This window comes from Rhodamnia argentea, chromosome 10 (assembly GCF_020921035.1).
Source record: "Rhodamnia argentea isolate NSW1041297 chromosome 10, ASM2092103v1, whole genome shotgun sequence".
Classification (NCBI taxonomy): Eukaryota; Viridiplantae; Streptophyta; class Magnoliopsida; order Myrtales; family Myrtaceae; genus Rhodamnia; species Rhodamnia argentea.
This window is the reverse complement of record NC_063159.1, coordinates 17,601,192-17,625,464: the sequence shown is the minus strand read 5'-3', so window position 1 is coordinate 17,625,464 and position 24,273 is coordinate 17,601,192. Positions and strand designations below refer to the sequence as shown.

Genomic DNA, 24,273 nt, shown 5'->3' with positions numbered 1-24,273 from the left:
AGTTTTATGAGATTGAAGGGCGTGGCTTCAGGAATCAAACATAATGAGCATTGCGCAGTCAGAAAAGAGTTCCAAATCTACATGTGTTCATGTCAACTGCCAATCAACATACCGCACCCACCGAACTCCCTACAGATTCTTTTTCAACTAAAGCACAGATTCTTCGAACCGGAAGACTCTAACATTCTACAAGACTGGCAAGAGATGGAAAAACATCGAGGAAAGATGATAAGGTTACTATAGTTGAAGAGAGAACATTTCAGGGAAAATGTCTGCAATCATCCGTTGCAAAATCACACGATGCAAGGTCGACATCTAGAGTCATTGCTTTCTTCCAACCCCGAAAGAAAAGTATCAGACAACTCTGCTTCGGATGATCCACTGGCAAAGTAATATGGACGGAGAATGGCGTAACCATATCAAATGCTACACATTCAAACATAGGTTGGTCTTTTTTTTTTTTGAAAGAACGATTGCCTTTTTGGTTTTTTCAAGTAAGACTCGAGGACGCCGAGGGAGTGAAGACATCGACTCATCTGAATCAACTTAACGCACCCAACATTTCAAATTCAACGGTCCAGCAATCAGACGAAACCACCACAAAAGTCCCCAAGAACTCAGGGAATAGGCAATCCAAAAGTTCATGAGAACAAGATTTGTTCAGAAGAAAGTCATTATTTTTCTTATCCATCTATGAATGATTACACACCATTGCAATATTTCGAGCCGACGATACACTGGCGAGTTGCTAATGGAAAATCGTAACAACAAGCGAATTACAATAGTATCAGAATCTCCCAAAGAACAAAAAGAACTTACAACTCGTCCTCCCCGTCCTTGTCCTTCTTCCTAAGGATCTATTTTTACAATTTTTTAATGTAATGTATTTTTTTTCATTTTTTGTCCTTTTTTTTTAATCCTTTTATCTTTTTGGGTAAATGGCATAAATTGTCCCTAAAATTTGGTCCAATGTGCGATATGATCCATGGCCCTTAAACTTTACCTCAACGTAAATATCATCACTGAACTTTTAAATTGTTCAATATGATCTACATGTTTAATTAATTGAAGAGCAATATTGAACATTTTTTATATAGTTTTAGGAACTACATCAAACAAGTATATAAGCCCGGAGATCATCTTGAACAAATTAAATGTCTCAGATCGAGTTAAAGTTTATGTGTCAAATCGAACAAGAAATTCAAGAATCACATTAAATATTGAATCGAAGTTCAAAAGTTATTTGGATCATTACCTCTTTCTTTTTCCCTAAAAAATTACCGGTCTCAAGCGGGGGCCTCCCTTACCTGGCGAGGTGTGGCAATTGCTAAGACAAGCCTTCAGTTTTTGGAGAAAATAAGAATGTACACTAGCTTTGGGCTTAGCCCAAAACATTTCTAGGTCCATAATCTCATTAGAAGTTCAGTCCAACCCAGGCCCAACGACCGCCCTTAATTACATGCCCATTTTTTTAATTATATTTTTATTAGTGTGACAGCTATTCGGTCGTTCGCAACTCTATCCTTTACATCGATATGTTTTTTTTTTTTCCATTTATGAAATTTCCATTTTCCATTAGCCTGGAGGTAAAAATCCTTGAAACAAAAACCTCTTGCCCATTTCATTTTGAGAATTTCCACTCTTTCAATCATCCTCATGAAAAATTAGAGAAGGGGAGAGAGACAAGAGTGTGGTCCGCCGAAAGTAATCACTAAGATCAGGCTCGATCTATGCGTCTTGCTCTGAGATGTCACGCGTTCTCTCTATAGTTCGAGATGCCATTAATGAAGTTGCTAGTTAACCTAAAGATTTAAAGTTGCCCTGTGTGGGGTTTACTTTTGTCAAGTGTATAAAATGTTCGCTTTTGAAACGCGTGTATGGACGTGCTAGACTATGACTATAGAGAGTGATAGTGGTATTTACAAGGAATAATGACAGTTAAAGTGATTGTCACGACCCGATCTCGTCGGCGGGAGATCGTGGGGCGATGGGTCGTCTTTCCCGCTCGGTTGCATGTGGACCTTCGGACGTAGGCCTTTCCCAAGGCCCATTACCCAAATCGCAATAGAGGATAACGTGGTCGACCTTTCGGTGCGATCTAGTGACATGTGAATACATGTACATGTCAAGGAGTTGCCACCAATCGTTTCGTGGAAGGTACGCTTGGAAACCCTATCGAATAGTTGAGAGCTCCTATTTGATTTTACGAGAACCGGAGAAATGGGATTGAGGACTTAGTTAAGCCAACTATCGGAGTTGACGTCCTTTCGATACCTAAGTTGACTGAATTTTCTAACCTCGTAATTTCATGCGGATGAGTTGGGGTACGAATCCTAAATCTAGGAGTTCATGTAGATGGGAATAACTACCCTAGTAATCAAAATCAAAAAATAAAGTGCGCAAATCAAGGAAATAGAACATACGGATAAATCACATTAAATCGATATGACATTCCTAGTATAGCCCTATCAACTTAGGGAAGGGACATTCAAAGCATAGGAAGAGGTCAAGAGTATTTGGAAATGATTCACCCATGAGGGGCAAAATCATAATTTTGAGAAAACCTGGAGACTATTTGTCAAAAAAGGAAAAATCGTCATTTTAGAAGAGATATGGAGTGAAAAATGGCGAAAATAGGATTGACCACCTAAACCGACCCATATCCTAATTTTTGGCCTTTTTTGTAAACTCACGAGGATTTTTGGAAACAAATTACCCCTAAAAGGTAAAATTGTCATTTTAAGAATACGGGAAAAAGAAACCTAAAAAATAGGCTTGGCCGATTGACTATGGCCATTCCTCAATATTTGAAAATTTCTAAAACTTTTTAGGAATTTTCTACAAAATTTTCCCTTTTTTTTTTTAAAAATCATTTTCGAAATTTTTTTTTGGGAAAATTTCAAAAAAGGGCCCGAAATGGTCTCGTTTTCTCAAATAAGGGCATAGAGTGAACATCTTTTCAAATAAGGGCTTGAAGTGCTCAAATTGTTTCAACTAAGGGCCTAGTCGAAGGATATTTTTGTCTTTTAATCTTCCGGCCTTTTCTTTTACTGTTTTTCTTTTTTCTCCTTCCCTCCCCTCCTGTTCATCATCTCTTCTGACTTGAATGCATGGTCGTCTTCATCTTCCATCTACTGACGCACTCAACGAGGAAGAGAGAGAGAGAGAGAGAGAGAGAGAGAGAGAGATGGTCCACTGCGGCGGCTCGTGGGGCATCCTCCTTGCCAAAGCCCTCGCCTATCCGGAGCATGCCCTCAAGTCGAAGTCCGGCAACCCGGACACCAGCATCCCCGATTACTTCGACGTTGCCGCGGGCACTGGCCTAGGCGGCATCTTTACCGCCATGCTCTTCGCCACAAAGGACCACAGTTGCCCGTTTTCTAGGAAGACGACACGAGGAAGTTTCTCGCCGACCACGGCCGGAAGTTCTACCGCTCGCGGCCTGTCTCCAACTCGGGCGGGTTCCCGCGGAGGCTCCCGCAGGGGGCTCCGCTAGCTCCACGTCGCGGCAACGGCCGCGCTGCAGAGGCTTGTGAGGGAGTCCTTCAATGACAGGCGAGAGAGGGAGTTGACGTTGAGGGACACGCCGAAGCCGATCTTGGTGCTGTGTTACGACCTGACGAACTCGGCACCACTCCCGTTCACGCGCGCATATGCCCCGGAGACGGACGGGTTCGACTTTCGGCTCTGGGAAGTGTGCTGGGCCACGTTGGCGGAGCCCGGCGTCTCGGAGCAGATGCAAATGTGGTCGATAGACGGGCGGACACGATGTGTGGTGGTGGGAGGGGCGTTGTTGATGAGCAACCCCGCGGCGGCGGCGATCACGCATGTGTGCACAACAAGCGGGAGTTCCCGTTCGTGCGAGGGATGGAGGACCCGTTGAAGAAGAAGTGTTGGAGGAGACGATGGACGGGAGGGGAGGGGAGGATGAGAAAAAAATAAAAACAGAAAAGAAAAGGCCAAAAGATTAAAAGACAAAAATGTCATTCAACTAGGCCCTTATTTGAAATGATTTGAGCATTTCAGGCCCTTATTGAAATGATGTTCACTCTAGGTCCTTATTTAAGAAAATGAGACCACTTCGAGCCCTTTTTAAAAATTTTCCTTTTTATTTTTTAAGGGAAGGCGGATCGGGTCGGGTTGACCCGGTCCACGCTATGCGGGCATTTGACCCGGACCGAGCGGGTTCAAGCCGGCCTAGGTCGAAACGGCGGCGTTTCACACTTTTATTTGAATTTTCGAATTTTTTCAAATTTTTTGTTCAATTTTCAAAAATCACGCCCAATTCTAATCCTATGGCTCAGGGGCGCGCCACGTGGAGCAATCTCGACGCAAGAAATCGACGGCCACGATTGAAACGCATGGTTTAACCATGGCCATTCAATCGGAAACATTTTTTATTACTGAAAATGATTTTCTTTTTATTAGAAAAAAGAAATCTTGATTCAACGATCAAGAGTGACACGCGGCCAAACCTAGGCTACGCGATTACAAAATCGATTTTTTATTTTTATTTTCAGGAAATATGAATATTTTGAAAATTCATTTTTATTTTCCGAAAAAGGATATCTTGACACGTGACACGCTTGAGGCCGTCGTATCAAAATCGTTTTCTATTAATTGTTGTAACCGTTTGCTAACGTGGCCGCCATGTCATCGTTGACTTGGTCAACAACCATTGACCGAGTCAACAACTCGCCGGAGAAGATGATGAACAGTGTCGCGACTTCGGCGAGACTGCCGGAACTTCACCGGCTACCCAAAACAGCAACTAAACAAGCTGATTTCGACGCCAAATTGACCCATCCTATACAAAACGACAATCTAAACCCAAATACGTGCCTAAAAATCCCGTTCACCAGCTCTAACAGCTTATACCACCTCGGACCAGATCTGCAGATTCCGGCGGAGGTGCCAAAACAGGTCCTAAACTAAGCAAAAGCACTCCGACTTCTTGGCAGACTGAATCTACTCTTCTTCGGAACTACCATACTAAAGATTTAGACCAGAACAATGGTCTGCAACTTAGCCTAATTGAACCCGAACAGTGACGAACCTCCATACAAACAGATCTCCAGATTTTCACATTCATTCCTCCATCCAGTCGGCCAACAAACATTTAAAAAAGGATTAATGGACTTACCTGGTGGTAGCACGAGCTCCAAAATACCTAGTATGAGCTATGAAGTTCATGGTTGGTTCAAGGTTTTGGAGGGACCAACTCAGGTTAATATGCCACGAAATCCATAAAAGAAGAACAGAATGTGGGCAGTAGATGCATTGGATGAGTTTAAGCTAAGGGATGTCAGGCAAAAACTCGATGGAGTCACGAATCCGCCATTGACGGAGTTCTGCAAGTTCGAGCGTGACTTTTACCTGGTTTGCGGATTGAAGCTCGATCGAAGGAGTTGACGCCGTTCCTCGCATCGAGACATCGCTCGTAGATGAATTAGAAAGCCTTGGTTTCACTTCAATAGTGGTGATTCTCTCCTTGAAGCTCTTGGGAAGCAGACCTTTAATGGCGGACTTGCCTCCCCTGAGCCTTCTCCTTTTTTTTGGTTTTGACCTTTTTGTTCTCTCCCCCTCTTCCAATCTCTCTCTGAATCTTCCTGGCGGAGCTGATGACGAGCTTCCTTCACCTCCCCCTTTCTCTGTTTCTTTTTCTTTTCTTTATCGCCCTTCTGTTACGTCCTTTTTTTGTTTGTTGTGGCTCTGTTGCAACTGAATGTGAACCCCCCCAACAGATTTTTTTGTTTTCGTCTCCTGTCCGTGTGCGCGAGAGATTTGCAGAACAGAGCTGCTTTTGTGGCTCTCGGTCAACGGAGTCAACGGGTTGACTTGGGTGAGTCAACCCGACCCAGTTGACCCAATTTCGGCTTTTTAGTCGAATGACCTATTCTCACGAAATTGATGCCAAAATTGGAACCTGCAGCATTCGTTTCGTCTAAGAATGACAAGTTTAGGCAAAATTGGTTTATGTTAATGCAAAACCCCCAATTTTCAAGATTTATCCGAATGTTAAATTTGTCCAATTAGGGCCCTTAATGACTAATCTACACTAATCTGACATCACCAATGTGTTTAGAATGCCAAAAAATTTATGGGTCAACGTTCATCTGTGCATGGGTCTCCATTTAAAATGACCAATTTGACCTTATTTGAAAATCGAGGATTAAATTGAAAAATGCAAATAGGTCCACTTACAAAACTACTTAAAATTTGAAATTGATTGGACCAAAATGAAATTAAAGGTGTAAGAATCAAATGTCAAAACTTGGACCAAGTGGGAAAAAGACTAGAAGTGACTCAAATGAATTTTTTAGCTCAATTTTGGTTCACGTTTGTGAAGACTCATGCATCCAAAATTGAATTTTCCAATTTTTCAAAGGCCAAAATGAAGAGAGAATTAAAATAAAAATTTTTGGATATTTTTCCATATTTTTGTGGCCACAAATGCTATTTTTTGTATTTTTTTTGGATATTTTTCTAATATACCAAAAATATAAAAAAAATGTGAAAAATACCAAAAAATATTTTTTGTTCAAAAATGGATCCTTAAGCTTGGCCAAGGCTTCCAAAATTAATTTTTCAATTTTATGGATTTTTATGGATTTTTAAAAAAATTTAAAAAGAAAAACTAGCTAAAAATCAAGTGTCAACAAGGATTGGTCTAGATATCCTGAGTGTTGACAAAGATAGAAACAAAATTAGATAGGTATTTAGATGCTTCGAGCAGATCATACAAGTAATCTATTTAAAGGCTATATCTATTCTATTTATGCGGGATGGTAGCTCATCATCTGTTGATTGTGTTAGTCGGGAAGCAACCTATATTTATGGACTTGGACTTGCCCTAACCCCCCTTGTAATAATGTCAAAACTGGCTCTATTTGCATCCCTCGCTCTTGCGCCTCGATCGGTGGTCATTGTGGTGTGTTCCACTCAAAGGCCGACGTTTGATCATTTGGAATTCTAATCGGGATATGACTGAATATGATAAGATAAGAAATTCAATGATTCAATCATATGCTATCTCCTATTTGATGAACTACGAATTTCAAGTCGGATATCATTATATCCTAACCTATTCATTGTTTCGTAGAAGATAGATATCATTATGATTTGATTGGACATCCTGAATTCGACTCAAAGGTGGTAGTGAAGATCTCCGAATTGAACCGTGCCAGGTCCCAAATGCTTGTGGCTTACAAGTGAACAATGTCTTTCATTTTGGTTTCCGAGACCATATCCATGTCCTCTTTGCACTTGCTGAGGTGACTTTCCAGGTTCAGAAAATGAAGTCAATGCGAGGTGAATGGAGAGGCGAGTTCTATCCACCATGGATGAATCGTCATTGCATCTCCATGCCCTGCGACAGATGCCTTCAAGTTCCCTACTGACACCACGCACGAGCCGAGAGGGTCCTTCGGTCACGAGTCCTAATCATCACCAACCTCTCCATAAAATCGACGACAAAGGAGGAGACAAGGGTTGGGAATGAGCCACCATAGTTTTCAAGAACTGCAGATGGTTCAGGAGGAAAATTTCCATATACTTTCACCTCGTGGAAGACATTCTCCTCGTGCAGCAAAACGGAGACCTAAAAGGAAAACAGCCTTGATGAATTTCTTGATGAGTCTAACCTGCAATAACATCGGCCCTCCTGGTACCATCAATGAACGCCTTTGTCTATGGATTGAAATACTTGCCAGAGAAGTTGCCCACCGCCGTCAGAGAGGCGACCCGCCTTCGAAGAGGTGGCTGGGCGTGGCGAATAGGCAAATGGGCATGACGGACAGAGGGGGGCTTGAGCGATGAATAAGATAAATCATATTTGGCTCTATCCCACCCTCTTTCTTAGGATTATTTTATCTCTCTATATCCCATTTATTCTATTATGAACAACTACTAAACACATGATATAATAAAATATATTCTACTTTAAGTTTTATACGGACGACCAAATCCAACTAAAAAATGTTATGGGCTCAACATTTTATACCTAGTAATCGATTAGGTAGACGGACGATGTGATCTTCCGAGAGCGCTAAAATACTCCGCTCCCGTGAATATGTTGGATTTGCGTGCATATATAGATAAGTTCAGTAAATTGCAAGGAGGACCATGAAGTTTTGAACGTGTCGGTGACAACGGTTGTGCTAGTTTTCCTCCTTTTGGAATCTGTCGATATCATATCCATGTGAACAAATTTTTTAAGGAGAAGTGGAACGAGGACAGAGATTTCTTATTCAGCCCTAAGTGGTGCGTACAGTTCAGGATTTGCTCTTCTTGCTACATTTTCCACTAGGGTTGTTTTTTTTTTTTTTCGAGAAATAGCAACCTGAAGATGATGATCAACCTACATGTTGAAACTTATCAACTTCTGATATAAACTTGCAAGAGTATCACATCACATGTTGAATCTATATGGATAGACTTACGACATGTTCAGCTTCGAATAGGCGTCGTTGCCTGAGTATTCCAGCTGTAAAAAAAAAATCTCTTCTTAGGTTTTCAAATGTAGTGATATTGGAAATGTGTTATGAGCTCCCTGTATGATAATTTTCTATAGTGGCCTTTCATTCTGTCAAGGTCTTGAACTTAGGCGATCCACTTTGCCTTGTTTCCCTTTTTGTCACATGATCTATCCTTCTGACTTTTGCATGTCATGGATTGATGCAGAAGAAATATGCAGGTAGAGGAGATCTTAACCGTTGACATAAAGCCAGGTTGAAAGAAGGGAACCAAATTTACCTTCTCTGAGAAAGGCAATAAGCAGCCAAACGTCATACCGGCTGATCTCGTCTGGATAATTGACGAGAAGCCTCACAGTGTGTTCACCCGCGATGGAAACGACTTGATCATCACGAAAAATATATCCCAGGCTGAGGCCTTAACAGGTCTCACGGTCCATCTCACAACCTTAGACGGCAGGAGTTTGACCGTCCCTATCAACGATATGATCCATCCGAACTATGAGGAGGTAGTTCCAAGGGAGGGGATGCCTCTCCAGAAGGAACCAACAAAGAAAGGTAACTTGAGGATCAAGTTCAAGATCAAGTTCCTAACGAGGCTGACATCGGAGCAGAAAGCTGGAATCAAGAAACTTTTGGGTGCTTCAGAAGATGTAGCTGATGGAGTCCAAACAAGCTAATGTGAATATTAGTTCAAGTTGCTTGATATTGCAAGGTCAGAAATTACACGGGATGTTCTTTCTGGCGGCAATTTGGGTTTAGTTTATTGGTATACTTACGTTATGTTACAATCTTAATTGAGAGTTACAGACAGGTTCTTTCGACGTGAAAGATAATATGTATTGGTTGTGTCTGAGAGGAAACATCTGCAGACTCAAGCAGACTAGCGTTTCGTTGGTTGACACTGTTACCTGTACGTGTAATGACGAATTATGTATCTATGCATAACTTATTTTGCATAACTTAATCGCCGATGCCAAGACAATCTGTTGATAGTTGAGGCTGCCTTGTTCCTTTCAATTGTATTAGTCCTCGTGTTTAGCAAAAAGAGATGTATTTCTGAATCAGGATTTTGAGGAATGAAGATGGACTCTGGTAAATGGTTAATGACATGAACTAAACATGTTTATGTTGCGAGCGCACCTCGGGGCAGTCAGATATGTTTCTTTTAATAGTAATTGAGATGGATTATGGTTACCAATTGGAAGAATGTCGTCATCCCCCACGATGTTGTAGGCAACGAGGAGAATTGCAAGAAAACTAAAAGCTTCTCTACCTTGCTCATTTTCGTTTTCTCCAAGCGGAAATCGGCAAACTTCATTGCTTGCTCACTGTCTTCGTAGTAATTCAAACGACAGTACACGTTTGAGAAGTTAAGTTTAGGGCGAGTGATGATGGAATTAGCAGTAAACGAGTTTACACTGCAAATATGGTCGAGTTGCAGATCATGCTTCTGTTGGGCTTGATCTATCAAAATGTGATTAGACAGAAGCGTGAGATTGCATGGATCATCAGGACATGCTAATTTATACACAGCCAAATTTCAATCCATACAGTTATTTTTGGTTAAGAAAATCCCTCCGAGAATCGATGAATATACCCTCCAACTTCATTTTTACTCTGCTGCATTACACTGCACGTGTGAAAGAGCACCACCAAATTTTCGTAGCGATAAATACATATTATGAGATGCACAGATCACAAAAGAACCACTAAGGTACAGACATGCACACTGTGAGGCATCGAATGTAATGATATTATTGTTACTGGTTCTACTACTCAACGTGAAAGAGGAAAGCCAATTCCATTGGGCGTGGTTGGATACAAAAATGAAAAGGAAACAAACACCTCTAGCAGCCCTTGGCAGGCTCCGACTCCACTGGGAAGAAGTACTTGATCACATTCTGATTTTAAAAAAAAAAAAAAAAACACAACCCGCTTCAAAGACCGTCGCCGACATGAAAGCGTGCAAAAAGTCGATCACCTTTAACTTATACTTCTCTGCATCAGCATGTGAGAGCTTCACCGATGCAGCAATCACCCACAGCCCTTTAGCCATGGCGAATCCATACCGGACCTTGCCTTTTGCGTCCCTAACACTGTTGGGGAAGCATAAAAGGGAACATGCAATCGCAGAGACTGCAAGAAGGAATTATGGTGAGGACGTGGGTGAGAGTGCTGGTGCATTGGCCTTTGTTGGTAAAAACCGGAGAGAGAAGCGAGAAGACGAAGGTTGTGCCCATGGGAAGGAGATTGGAGAGAGTTGCTGTGCTTTTTTTAGGGTTTTTCTCAAGGCCTTCTGGGTCTGGGCTTTTGGTTGTTTTGGAAGGGATAGCAGATGATCTTGGCCTTCTGGCATAATTGGTTTAGGAATAATTCTTCAGTCCTGTGTATGTGAACTAGCGATAATTCGAAGAACTTGCTTACTACCATACCTATATATGCACAAAGAAAAGCATCATATATGTGTATGCGATGCACAAAAACTATAACAATTTGATGAATGCGGCATGATGGGATGAGCTTTTCACTCACTCTCTTCTGCATAAACGGAAAAAGGAAAATTACTTCGTCAAAGACACACCTCTGGAACAGGATAAGAGAAGTGAAGCAATATTGATAGTCATGATGTGGATTAAATAGAAGAGAACCTTATCAATCTTTCATGTCCGATAGATGACATGCTCAACTAATCTATCTGAGGACTTGATGCATCTTTCCTATTTAACAAAGAAATACAGTAGTAGTTAACATGGAAATGGAGCAGCACATCAGCCTAGGCTAGGCTCCTCAATAACTCCAGTTATTACGCAAAACAATTGAAAATTATCAACCATTGCAACGAACTTCCTCTGCTCAATATTTAAGCTTTTCTGACTTATGACTACTAATGATTTCATTTGTGCGTCGGTCCCCAAAATTTTTCTGCACGAGACTAAGCTGCAGGTCACTTTTGTAAAGGAAGCCATTAGCACTGGCACATGCAAATGTCCATACCTACTACATAAGGTTGCTCTTCGTGACTTCTGATATGACTATTTTCACACTACTCTTTCCAGACCTTCTCACAGAGACGGTGATTTAATCTCACTTGGAAATATGAAAGCTGTGGTAATGACTGCAGCTGCATGGCAGCTTTACAACAACAGACAGACAGTTATGTAACTGAGTTCAGGAAAGCAATCATCGTCAATTCCAATGTTCATCAGACATAATTTTTCTTCCCCACAATGCTTACCTGTCTTTGTGATGGGCGGAGCATTCAAAATCAAAATCCTCATAATCTTTTTCCCCACTGTTCTCTTGGATGGTAGTCTTGACGTTTTTATGATTGTTTCAGAGCAAACAGACAGAGACATGATCTTAGCTCATGGTGATGCCAAAAAGAGTAGTTGGGGTTTTATTAGGGGTATCATGGTAATGCAGCTCCAGAGAAAGTGGCAATGGACCAACTACCAGCCCAACCCCAAGCTGAACCTCCAAGCCTTCACTTTTTCTAGGGTCAATATTGTTTTAGTGCCATCTAACTTTTATTTTTGGGCCTGAATCAGGAGCAAATTCTTGTAAGAGCATTTTGTTTTTCTTTTGTCCAAAAATCAACGTTTAGATCACATCACTAATCTTGCAGCCCCTTCAATGTTCTTCTTCCCCCTTGAAAGCGATTAGTGTTACTTAAGCAGAGTTTAGTTTTATGAGAAAGAATGAAAATGAACATTCAGGAAAAGGTGAAAATATTTATACTAGGATGATATCACTGGCTCACCAGGGATAACAAGACATCGAATTACCATTTCTGCCATTCATTAGTAAAATTTGACATGACAGTCATGATCTCATGACTTTCATCATTGATTGATGTTGATTTAGGCACCAAGGCAGAGAACCCCATCGGTTCATCTGTGCATCTCTATCCTGGTACTACCTCTGTCAGTAATAAGGCATCACATGAATGCTAGCTTTAGTTGGCACTAGGGCCTTATAAAAGACAGTCCGTGAGAATCGAAAATTTATCGCAGCAAATTGGCAGCATGAGCACCATCACCAGATGATATTCTATCTGCCTTTTCACTTTTCAGAACTTGACATGAAAATTCCAAAGGAGACCTTCCGACCAAAACATGAATAGTTCAACCAGGCACTACACTTTCACTGCCTTCCAGGCAATCAATTTTGTGATAATCATTCACCATCAAAGTAAGCACAAGGAATCCAGAGCTCAACTCACCAAACAACTGATTAGGATATGTTTTATTTGCTCAGACTCTAAAATATCCGGGAAAACACAAGATAGCCTCTGTATAGGATCCATCAATTTCTCTGAAGCACAGGCTGATTTGAATGCTAAAGCCGTTCTAGACTTGCATGTGCAGACAGCAAAATTAGCAGGCATGTACTAGCTACTTTTATATAATCTAGCTTACTCTATATCTTCATATCTCATTAAAAGGATCAACCATAACAAAAAGGATCATGGAGCAAGGATTGTGAGATTGAAGGATGTGGCTTCGAGAATCAGACATAATGGGCATTGCACAATCAGGAAAGAGTTTCAAATCTACATGGATTTATGTCACTTGCCAATCTACACTCTGCACCCACCGAACTCCTACAGATTCTTTTCAACCAAAGCACAGATTGTTCAACTGGAAGGCTTTTAACATTCAACAAGATAGGCAAAAGATGAACAAGCACCGGGGACAGATGATAAGGTTACTATAGTTGAAGAGAGAACATTTCAGGGAGAATGACTGCAATCATCCGTTACAAAATCACATGATGAAAGGTCAACATCTAGATTCATTACTTTCTTCCAACCCAGAAAGTAAATTATCAGAGAGCTGTGCTTCGGATGATTCACTGGCAAAGTAATATGGACGGAGAATGGAGTGACCATGTCAAAAGGTATACATTCAAACATAGGTGGGTTTGTTTTTTGAAACAACAAATGCCTTTTTTTCCAAGTAAGACTCAAAGACGCCAAGGGAATGAAGCCATCGACTCATCTGAATCAACTTAACGCACCCGACATTTCAAATTCAACGGTCCAGCGATCAGACGAAACCACCACATAAGCCCCCAAGAAGAACACAGAGAATAGGCAATCCCACAAATTCATGAGAAGAAGATTTGTCAGAAGAAAGTCATCGTTTTTATTATCCATCTATGAATGATTACACACCATTGCAATATTTCTAGCCGAGGATACATAGTCGCGTATTGCTAATGGAAAATCGTAACAGCCAAAGTACCAGAATCTCCAAAAGAACAAGAAGAACTTACAACTCGTCCTCCTTGTCCTTCTTCTTCCTAAGGATGAACACATCAGCCTCCTCGTAGGCGTACTCGGGATGCAAATCCTCGTGCCTCACCTTCTCCTTCACGAACACCTCCTCACACAGCTCCCAGAACAGCTTATCCGCCTCCGGCGACCTCAACTGGTATCCCAGCAGCACCAAGCCGTCGCTCTTCACCAGCGCCGCCATGGCCTCCACCAGGTGCCTCACCGACTCTTCGATGTACACCACGTCGGCGGCGACCACGATGTCGAAGGGCGGGTTCAGGGATTTGATCTGGTCACTGTTGTTCCAGTAGAGGACGGAGGTCTTCAGGGTCTTGTGGAGGACGGGCTTGTTGCGCTTGAGGTTGTGGCGGAGCGCCGGCATGACGGGGGCGATGTCGGTGAGGACGATGTCGGCGAGGCCGAGGAGGTAGAGGCCCATGCCGGCGGCACCGCAGCCGGCGCCGAGCTCGACGGCGCGCTTGCCTCGGAAGTCGAGGAGGTCGGCGTAGGGGTTGTTGGGGCGGTCCGGGCCGTGGGGCCGGGCCCAGCGGTCGAGGAACTTGACGAGGACGAGGGAGCAGGGCCAGACGGAGGTGCCGACGTGCATGGAGCCGTTGTCTTGCTGGAGGGAGAGGCGCGTGTTGCCCACCTGGAGCTCGATCACCGGCGAGTCCGTGAACTTCATCGCTCTATGCCTCTCTGTCCCTCCCTCTCTCCGCGTGTGCATGCTGTCGACTTGTCGTGTTGAGACTCGAGACTTGCTGGGCTTCCTGGAGTGGATCTGGATTTGGGCCTTCGACATGGGCCTTCCATTCACATCTGTTCATAGGAAATCCATATTACTTCTTGATGCCTGCCATGTTCTTCTTATTAGAAAGCAACTGACAAAAAAATGTTGTTTTCTAATTTATTTTGTGCCTCACTTGGTTTTTTTTTTTTTTACACACAAAAACATTATCTTTCCCCCTCGCAAGCAGAGGCTACTCTTTAACCAGAGAAGTTGTTAGGTTAATGACATGTTGATTCAATTTCTGGTGTTTTGAGGGCAAAAAATATGTAGCCAAGGAAAATATTTTTCAGTGAAAAATATCCTTCTAAATCTGAAATAGAAATCATTTTCCCTTCTATCTTAAGTCTTTTTATCGAGTGTAACTTTCTAAAATGGAGAAAATTTTCTTTTCGCTCTCCTCAATCCACGTTCTCTCCTCTCACTCCCATTCTCTCTGACGGAGCAGCTCGCCGTTCTCGAGCTCAACATCGATGCAAAGATCTGTAGTGATGGGTTTGTATGGCTCGCTGATGGGTTTCGCAGGAAGTTGGAGCATGCCGGCCAAGCTCTGCGACTCCTGCAAGTTCGCTGCGTCGGCGCCGACACGGCTTTCCTCTGCCTTGGTTGCGACTCCCGAAACCACGGGTCCAGCAAGCTTTCCGCGTGTGCCCAAAGCGCGTCTGGATGTGCGAGGTCTGCTAGCAGGTCCTGGCCGCCATCACCTGTAAGGCCGGCGCGACTCCGCTGTGCGTCACTTGCGACGCTGACATTTACTCCGCCAACCCCCTCGCCCGCTGCCACGAGCGTGTACCGCTAGAGCCGTTCGTCGATGCCACCAAGTCCATTGCCAAGGCCGCCTCCGCCTTCAACTTCCTCACCATGCCCAACAAGACCGTCAGCTTGGACACGTGCAGCGCAGGCTTCGGTGGCGCATGCCAGAACGATAAGTTGGAAGCAGTTTCATGGATATTCCCGAGCACCGCCGATGGGATTAGTAATAAGATTGCGGAAGGATGGATGTGAAAGTAGCGGCGGGTGGTGGAGATGTTTTCTTCAACAATATGGAGACGTGGCTCGCCTCGCCGCCTTGAGGCTGGCGAGGCTCGGCAGCCGATCGCCACGGCTGGTCGCCAACCGAAGAATAAAAGAAAAGGACAAAAATAAAAAAAGAAATACAAAAGAGAAAAAAGATAAAAGAAAAAAAAGAAAGAAAAACAAAAGAGAAAAAAGGATAAAATAAAATAATTAAAAAATAGATTTAAAAAAATAAAAAAAAAGTATTAAAAGACATATACGGTGAAAATTAATTTTTCTTACCAAATGAAGGAAAATATTTTCCGGTTTGTTTTTAGATTTAATCCAAATAACGAAAAATATCCTCATTTTTCAACAAAACAATTTTTCGGAAAACAATTTCTATAAAAGCCATATTTTTCGCGAAACAAACGGAGTCTCTAAGTCATAATATCTCACATCTAGCATAGATACTCGTTAATTATATGTATTACAGGTTGGGAGAGTTGTTCAAAAAGTTCTAAATCTATTGTATTTTTGCCAATTCAGCCATAAATCTTCTAATTATGTCAATTGAGCTATAAATCTTTTTACATTTTGTCAATTGAATTTATCTAGTCAATTTTGACTGAAAATTGCTAACGTGAATGTGGACCGTTCTACGTGACATGGCCGAATTTAACGAGTATAATTTTAATAATAGTTTCATGTTTTTTGAAATTTTTTGTTAATAATCTTTTTTTTTTCTTTTCCTTCTCTTTTTTTTTTCTTATTGTGGCCACTGGGCGAGGGTCACCGGGCTCTCGTTGGTCGTGGACAAGGGTGTTGACGTGGATAATTTTATATTTTATTTTATATTTTTTGTTTCTTTTATCTTTTTACTTTGTTTTTTTTCTATCAAGCCTATCGATGGTCATTGGCCAACCCTTGTCGATCATAGGCGAGGCCCGGTAGAACCTCACTGGTTGCGGCCCTTGCGGGTGAGGGTCACCGGCCCTGTCTATGGTTGGCAAGGGTCGATCGACTCTTACTCTTGACCTGCAAAGGTTGGTCATGGGACTTGATAGAAAAAAAGGAAAAGAAAGAAGGAAATAAAAAATTCAAATTTATAAATAATTGTTCATGTCGGGGTCATCCGTTTTACGTGATATCGCTGGCGTCCAAATTAGTGATTTTCCATTAAAATTGATCGAATGGATTCAATTGGTAAAATGACAAAATATTTAGGACTCAATTGATAAAATCGAAATGTTTAAGGTTTTTTAGACAATTTTCCCTAATTGCGGGTGCTATAGCATAGGCTTGATAGAGCCCGAGCTTAGTGTACGCCCCGTTGCTTTAAAGAGTGACCATTCATCACCTCAAGGAAGGTTGCTACACCTCATGAGGTTTTAAGTCTGCAATCACTTCATATCAATGTCCATATGTATAATCTGTAGTCTTACCCAACTGAATTTTGCGCACCAAGTGCATAAAAAAGTAAAAAACCTGCAATCTCAGCAGAGCGTTAGGTATGGTGAAAATGTTACCAAGAGTCAACGGAATAATTCTCGCTGACTACAGAAGACAGCTGGAATTTTCCATAAACAGATAATTTGATAAGAAGGTTAATTATAAAACGATTTTTGGATGACTGTTATGCTAATAGTTTATTTTAGGCCATAAAAAGTAAAAATTATTATGGAGTCCCCTCTTTTAAAAATTAATGGCTCACAATATATTATTATGCTCATACTCATCCAAAAATTGTTATGCGAGCAAAATCTAATCGATAATTAGGCAGCTTTTGCTCACCACATTTGATCATCTTTCAAATAATTGCACCTCTTTTATCGTTTTCACGATCAATCTCGATGCACCTTTTTTCAATTCCTCTCGGGGGCTTCCACCTGAAGAACGAGAAAGATAAAGTTTCTAGCTACCAATTAGGAAATTAAATTTAACAAACACTCCAGCAATTGAGATCCGCAAAAATCTATCTGTGTTAAATCTAGCTATGCACAAACTTTGGTCACCCTTAATAGTAATGAATTCTTATCAGTTGGAATGGATCACCCCTAACTTGAATTGCATGCAAAGAAAATTGTGAAAAAAAAAATGAAATACAAGCATAAATTAGTACGTAACGATTTTGGTCTTTTCTTTTAATATAATCTCGATTGGTGTAAGAGGAAAAAAATAACAAATTTATGAATTAATTTTCTATTATTTTGGATATAAATTAAGATGGTAAAAGATATGTTGATTACTTGTTAATCGTCTTGATTACTCTAAATTACGATCCGATCGATTTATACTTATGTGTGGTCATAATACGTACGCACTTTTTCATAAAATATTTTCACCAAAATTAAAAGTTTAAAGTACAGATAAAACACAGCTATTTTTGTTAGGTTTTCCATATTGAGTGTTTCAATGAGCAACTCTCACATGGACCTAATTGCATGGAAGTCCATAAGGCGAATCACTTGGATAAAAGTCTATTTTAGTGCAGATTTGGGAATCTAAGGACCTGTTTGGTAACGTTTATTTTCCTCTAATTCTATTCCCTTGAACAAAAAAGAATCATAATCATGTTAGGTAACGCAAATGATTTTGATTCCGATTCTGATCCTAAGAATGCTTTTGGACCAATTTTGATAAACAAAAAAAAGTTGCTTCTCAAGAAAAAAAATACTTTTGAGGATGAAAAATGCAATGATAGTCTTCTCTCACTTTTGTCAAGTGCTCGCAAGGCATGAGCTAGGTCAACTTGATCCAGTCCAAATAATTATTTTAATAAAAATTTCAGAAATTAATACAAAAATAAGAAACAATTAAAAAATCCAAAAAATGGAAAATTCATAAAAAAAAATCTGTAAAATCAGAAAAAATTCCAAAAAAATCTCAAAAATTAAGAGATGCGTCATTTCAACTGGCCAATCCTATTTTTGAAGATTTTGCCTTTTGATTTTTTTCAAATGACGATTTTGCTCCTCACGGGCAAATTGTTCCGAAAATTCCAAAAAAAAAAAAAAAGGAAATAGGTCCATTCAACTTGCTAATCATGTTTTTGGTGATTTTATTTTTCGATTTTTCCTATGGACAATGTTTTTTAATAGTTGCGTTGGATATTTTCTTGCTGCGTGAGACTACTACCAATTAAAAGAATAACTACACCATATGATATGCCCAAAAAGGCATTTGGTCATATCGTGTTTTGAGGGGATAATTATCAAAATAGTCCTAAACCTATTGCAATTGTGCGAATTCAATCCTAAATTTTTTTTTTCTTTGCCCATTGAGTCCTAAATCTTTTGCAATTGTGTTAATTCAGTTCATTTTGCCAACCGGTGCAGAAGTGGAGTCGTCGACACCGACGAGACATTTTTAAATAATATTTTTAATTTTTTTTTTCATGTTCACCCTCCTTGCTACTGCTCATGGCCGGCGAGGGTCGTCGGCTGTCATTGAGGGCTTTGTGGCCCCCGATCGGCATCGTCGGGCCTCGCCTAGGCTGGGCAAGGCCATGATGGTCCCGAGTGAGGCCCCCTTGCCCAGATTTGGCCGAGGGCACCCTCACCATGGCCTCGCCTATGACCTCGGCGATGATCACAGCTCCTTCGTATCCTTTTGGCAGCTTCAAGCTGAGGCTTCGACTCCGATCCGTCGAGCAAACCTGGGTGAAACTCTTGCCTTTATTCGTTTTGTGCTGGATCGAGTAATCCGAAATGGATCTAAGCGATAGCGACCTTTAGTTTTGGGTTTGAGCGATACCGACCTTTGACTTTGAGGAACGAAGTGCTCTTTCACCTATTCGTTGTTGAACATCATAGATGGTAGTCTTTTCTAATACTTGCGGTTCCCCCGAATGGCAAGGTTGCCCTAGCCCAGACCGGGCTAGGGGGCCTCACCCGCAGCCCCCATGGCCTCGCTTAGCATGGGCAAAGCCCGGTGAAGCCGGTCGGGGGCCGCGAAACCCTCATCGACCGTCGGTGAGGGCTTTGTAGCCCTCACCCGGTGGCCGGCGAGCTCCGGCGACCCTCGCCGCCTAGCTCGCCGATTACGAATAGTAGCAAGAAGGAAGAGCATGAAAAAGAAAAGAAAAATTAAAAAATTAAAATACTATTAAAATATTATTTCAAAATGTACAAGTCAGTGCCTTTCAACAAAATGGACTGATTGACATAAGAACAAAAGGTTTAGGACTCAATTAACCAAAAAAAAAAAAAGATTTAGCCATGAATTGGCATAATTACAATATATTTAGGACTGTTTCGGTAATTTTCTGTGTTTTGAGTCCTCTATTACTTCACGTCCATCTATAATCTATAATCCACCGGATTGACTTTTGCACAGTAATTGCATTAAAAACTAACAACAACTCTATAATCTAAAGAAGAGCATTAGGTGCGGGGAGCAATTAAAAGTTATTAAGGGTCAACGGAATAGTTCTAGCTGACTACGTGAGATGCTAGAATTTTGCGTCCATGGAGGATTCGATAATTTGGCAGATTTGGATCACCACATTCAATCTTTCAAATCCTAGAATTTACCTCCTAACATTCAATTAGGAAATAAATTTAACAAACAAGCCAACTAATGGAATTAGCAAATAGGAGCAAAGAGTGAAACTTACTCGATCAGTCCTCAACCTATTGGACGGATATCAATGGTTAATTCCTTTTCTTGATGTATCTTCCTATATATATAGTTAATTCCTTTTCTTAGTGTATCTTCCTATATATGTGTGTGTGTTAAGAAAGGTTCGGCCATAGCTGAGGAAGGTGTTTTCGATATGGATTCGGCAGTTGGAGACAAGAATGTGACCTCTAGCGAGCTCCTCCGAGCTCAAGCTCACATATGGAACCACGTATTTAGCTACATCAACTCAATGTGCCTAAAGTGTGCCATTCAGCTAGGCATACCCGACATCATCCATGACCATGGCCGACCCATGACCCTCCTCGAACTCGTCTCTGCGCTCCATATCCGACCCACCAGAGCTCACCACATCCATCGACTCATGCGCATCCTCGTCCACTCCGGCTTCTTTGAACTAGGGGACCTCCGAGAAGGAGCGGATCGCCAAACTGGGTATTCGCTCACCGAAGCATCCTGACTCCTCCTTAAGAGCGACTGCTCGAGAGTGGCGCCCTGGGCGCTCGCCATGCTCGATCCCATGTTCGTGGGGCCATGGCATTATATGAGCGCATGGTTGGGGGACGGAGAAGACGTCGCCCCATCGCCGTGCGAGATGGCGCACGGGGTGTCCATGTGGGAGCTCACGAGGCGCGATCCCGAGGTCGGCGGCTTGTTCAACAAGGCGATGGCGAGTGACTCGAGACTGATAGGGAAGGTGGTGGGGGACACATGCGGGGGAGTGTTCGAGGGGTTGAGCTCGGTGGTGGATGTGGGAGGTGGGTTGGGGACGATGGGTAAGGCCATCGCGGAGGCGTTCCCCCACCTGGAGTGCACGGTGTTCGATCTGCCGCACGTGGTGGATGGTTTGGTCGGAAGCGAGAGGTTGAAGTTTGTCGGAGGTGACATGTTTGTGGAGATTCCCCCGGCGGATGCAATCTTAATCAAGGTAAGTACCTTGCATCTATGATTTGGGTCGGGGATCATACGACCAAAAAAAAATAAAAAATGAAACGTTTCACCTATTAGGTCAATAGGTTTTAAGTTTACGTACTCTAATTATAAGTGGTTCATGATTCAGTTAACATGTACTTACCGCATAATTTGATTCTAATGGTACAAATAACTTGGTTGCGAAAAGATTTTTTTTTTCCTTTTCCACGTGGACAAAAAAAGAGTCTCCGTTTTTTTGGTCTCATAGAATTTTTGTCACATAATGGTGGATGGTGGTACTCTTTCAGATGGAGTCGGATGTTTATTAACTAACTCTCTATAAGGTAGGAAATTATAAAAAAAAAGTCATAAATCTACTATACGGTCGTCAATTCAATCCTGAATTTTGCAATTTGGCCAATATAGTCTCAAGCCTTTTAACGATTCTTCAATGTAAATTAACCGGCCAATTTTGGCTGGAAAGTAGTTGATGTTGCAGCCTAGTCAGCGACGGTCATCCCGTGTGGGACGTCCAGCGCTGAAGCGGCAATTTTTGCATTTTCTTGAAGTATTCTGATTTTTTTTCCTTTTTTCTGTTCATCTTCTTACCTCCTTTGGCAAAAAAAGAAATGAAAAAAAAGGGAAAAATTAAGAATAAAAAGGATAAGTTGTGAAAATCTTACATGCTAGTAATTTCTGACCAAAATAAGTTGAATAGATTACATTAGCAAATTGTCAAAATATTTAGTACTAAAATGAACAAATTGAAAAATTTAGAACCTTATTGATGATCGTACCTTAGGTTTAGAACTTTTTTGCACAATTCTTCAATTTATATAGTTAATCAATATATGTCAGATATATTATTTGTAGAATTGGCATAAGAAGTGATGAAATAGAGTCTGATTACGGTCCACCTATTTAAGGGACAACTTGTAAGAAATTTGTCAAAAGTCCTAAACCTATTATACAATGATTAAAACTTGATAAACCTTTGAAGAAAAGTACAAAAAAAAAATCATAAATCTAGTGCATTGGCACCAATTCCACTAGACCTTTTAATTTGATCATATTATTTCTAAATCTTTTTGCATTGGTACCAATTACGTCCACCAACCAATTTTGGCCAAAAATTATTGAAGTTTTGTTGGCTGTCCAACATGGTACATCTGACGCTGAAGTAGACATTTTTTTTATAGGTTTATAATCTCTTTGTTCTTTATTTTATTTTATTTTATTTTCTATTCTTTATTTTTTATTTTGGTTGAGGGCCGATGAGGGCTATCGACCAACCCTCGCCGGATTGGGGCAATGGCTGCCTAGGGCATTGTGGCCCTCGAATGAGGCCGGCGGCCCTTGCCAGCCACAGCAAAAAAAACGGGGGAGAGTAAAGCACAGAAAAGAATAAAAAAGAACCCAAAAAATTATAAAAAAATTATAAATATAAACTTAAAAATCCACATCAGTGCCGATCGTGTCATGTAGGACAGCCATCATCCATTTCAACGATTTGTGGCCAAAATTGGTTGGATGAACTTAATTGGTACCAATGCAAAAATATTTAGTACTAAATTGATCCAAATTAAAAGATGCTGGATTAAATTGATACCAATACAATAGATTCATGACCTTTTTGATACTTTTCCTTGAACCTTTTAATTTGGTCAATTTAAGGCTAAACTTTTGACAATTTGCCAATGTAGTCTTTTCGGCTAATTTTGATAAGAATTACCGACGTGAACATCGACCGTTCTACCCGGCACGTACGTGAAATTGTTTTTCAATCATGGTCCCAACAATTAATCTCGCCATAAATGACTATCTTTTAATACTACATGATATGGGCATATTACAATATAGCTTGTATACTTAGTCTTACACCATTGCTGCTAACTTCTTGTCCTTGTCTAAGAATATAATAGAGATTTTATGGAACAATTATCTTGAATTTACAGTTATTCATTGAGGCATACTATGCCAGGCTTTTGTTGCAACTGTCCCGTCTTTGAGAAAAAATTTGTTTTGGGATAGCATGAAAGATCTATCACGTACCCATTAAACGGACAAACAATTATGCTTTAAAATAATAATAAAAAAACCGCACAAACAATTAACTAAAACACGTGACGTAAAGCCCTTCCCAGCAAAGAAATTTTGGTCCATTTTTCTAATAAAATTCCAATTATCGTCATTACCTTAAATTATGATTATCTCAATCATCATAAATATAGTAAACTTATGATTTTGTCCAAATAATCATGTGTCGTCAAAATATACGTAATGCATTGTTTCATGGAATATTTTTTTGCAAAAATTCGAGGTTGAAGTGGCTATTGGATTTGCTTAATTAATAGTATAGATGAATACAACTAAATCGCCAATGCAAATCTTGGTAACCTAAGTAAATGAGTGAGAAAAGAGAAACTTTTACCTATGGACATCATTTTGTCTTTAAATTACCGTTCCAGTAAGTAACTACAAACCTCCAACTAGTCGAACAAAACCTGTCCAAATGCAGTGGATATTGCATGACTGGAGCGACGAAAAATGCATCAAGATACTGAAGCGAAGCAAAGCAGCAGTGTCGGGTCGGGGCAAGGCCGGGAAAGTGATTATAATCGATATGGTGGTGGAGAATCGATCGGGAGATCATAGATCTGCCGAAACCCAACTCTTTTTTGACATGGTAACGATGGTGGCCGGCGACGGGAAAGAAAGGGACGAAAAGGAATGGGAAAAGCTATTTGCCGATGCTGGCTTCAGTGATTATAAGATAATCTCTCATCTGGGCCTTCGTTCCCTCATTGAGGTTTATCCTTGATTATCTCATCCGCTTGGTCAATCCTTATTCAGCTTTTGCTAATGAACGCTGTTTGATAAACACCCTCCTTCTTTTGGTCGTATTGGACATGACAACTCATATAGGTCCCTCGACCTTACGTTGATGTAATAAATTTTTTTGGTCGAAACGTTGATGTAATAATTTAGTTCACGTGCTTTATTATTGAATAATGAAGTAACACTTCAAAATTCGATCCCTCCCATGTCTTCGTCGATCATGCCGTAGCTTTATTCGTAGAATCATGCCTAACTGAAAATTAATAATTTTTTATGCCTCCCTTTATCAATGTTTTCGAACTTTCTCAACTAATTGGGGGTTGTACTAACGATAAGTGGTCATC

The 24,273-nt window shown here is 41.0% G+C and overlaps 1 protein-coding gene and 1 pseudogene across 2 annotated transcripts; one reads left to right on the top strand and one right to left on the bottom strand.

Moving 5' to 3' along the window:
* Positions 1-660: 660 nt before the first annotated feature.
* Positions 661-14,493, bottom strand: LOC115732684 (protein N-lysine methyltransferase METTL21A). Of its 2 annotated transcripts, none has more exons than XM_048271094.1 (2): positions 13,779-14,493; positions 661-849 (listed from the first exon to the last, which is right to left on the bottom strand). In XM_048271094.1, the coding sequence occupies exons 1-2, from the start codon at positions 14,480-14,482 to the stop codon at positions 816-818; spliced, it is 738 nt and encodes a 245-aa protein (XP_048127051.1). In that variant the 5' UTR covers positions 14,483-14,493; the 3' UTR covers positions 661-815. The 2 variants fall into 2 exon arrangements, with proteins under 2 accessions (XP_048127051.1, XP_048127050.1); XM_048271093.1 differs by lacking the exon at positions 661-849 and adding an exon at positions 8,587-9,018 and having other exon boundaries at positions 13,754-14,493.
* Positions 14,494-20,315: 5,822 nt separating this feature from the next.
* On the top strand, positions 20,316-23,912 carry LOC115729579 (annotated as a pseudogene).
* Positions 23,913-24,273: the final 361 nt, after the last annotated feature.

Excerpts from the sequence above, each read along its gene's own strand:
- LOC115732684 (XM_048271093.1), bottom strand. The coding sequence starts at position 14,482 with ATGCACACGCGGAGAGAGGGAGGGACAGAGAGGCATAGAGCGATGAAG. Across the intron at positions 9,019-13,753 it reads AGGACAAGGAGGACGAGTTG|TCCTTCTGGAGAGGCATCCC; the intron begins TAAGTTCTTCTT and ends TTCTTTGTTGGT.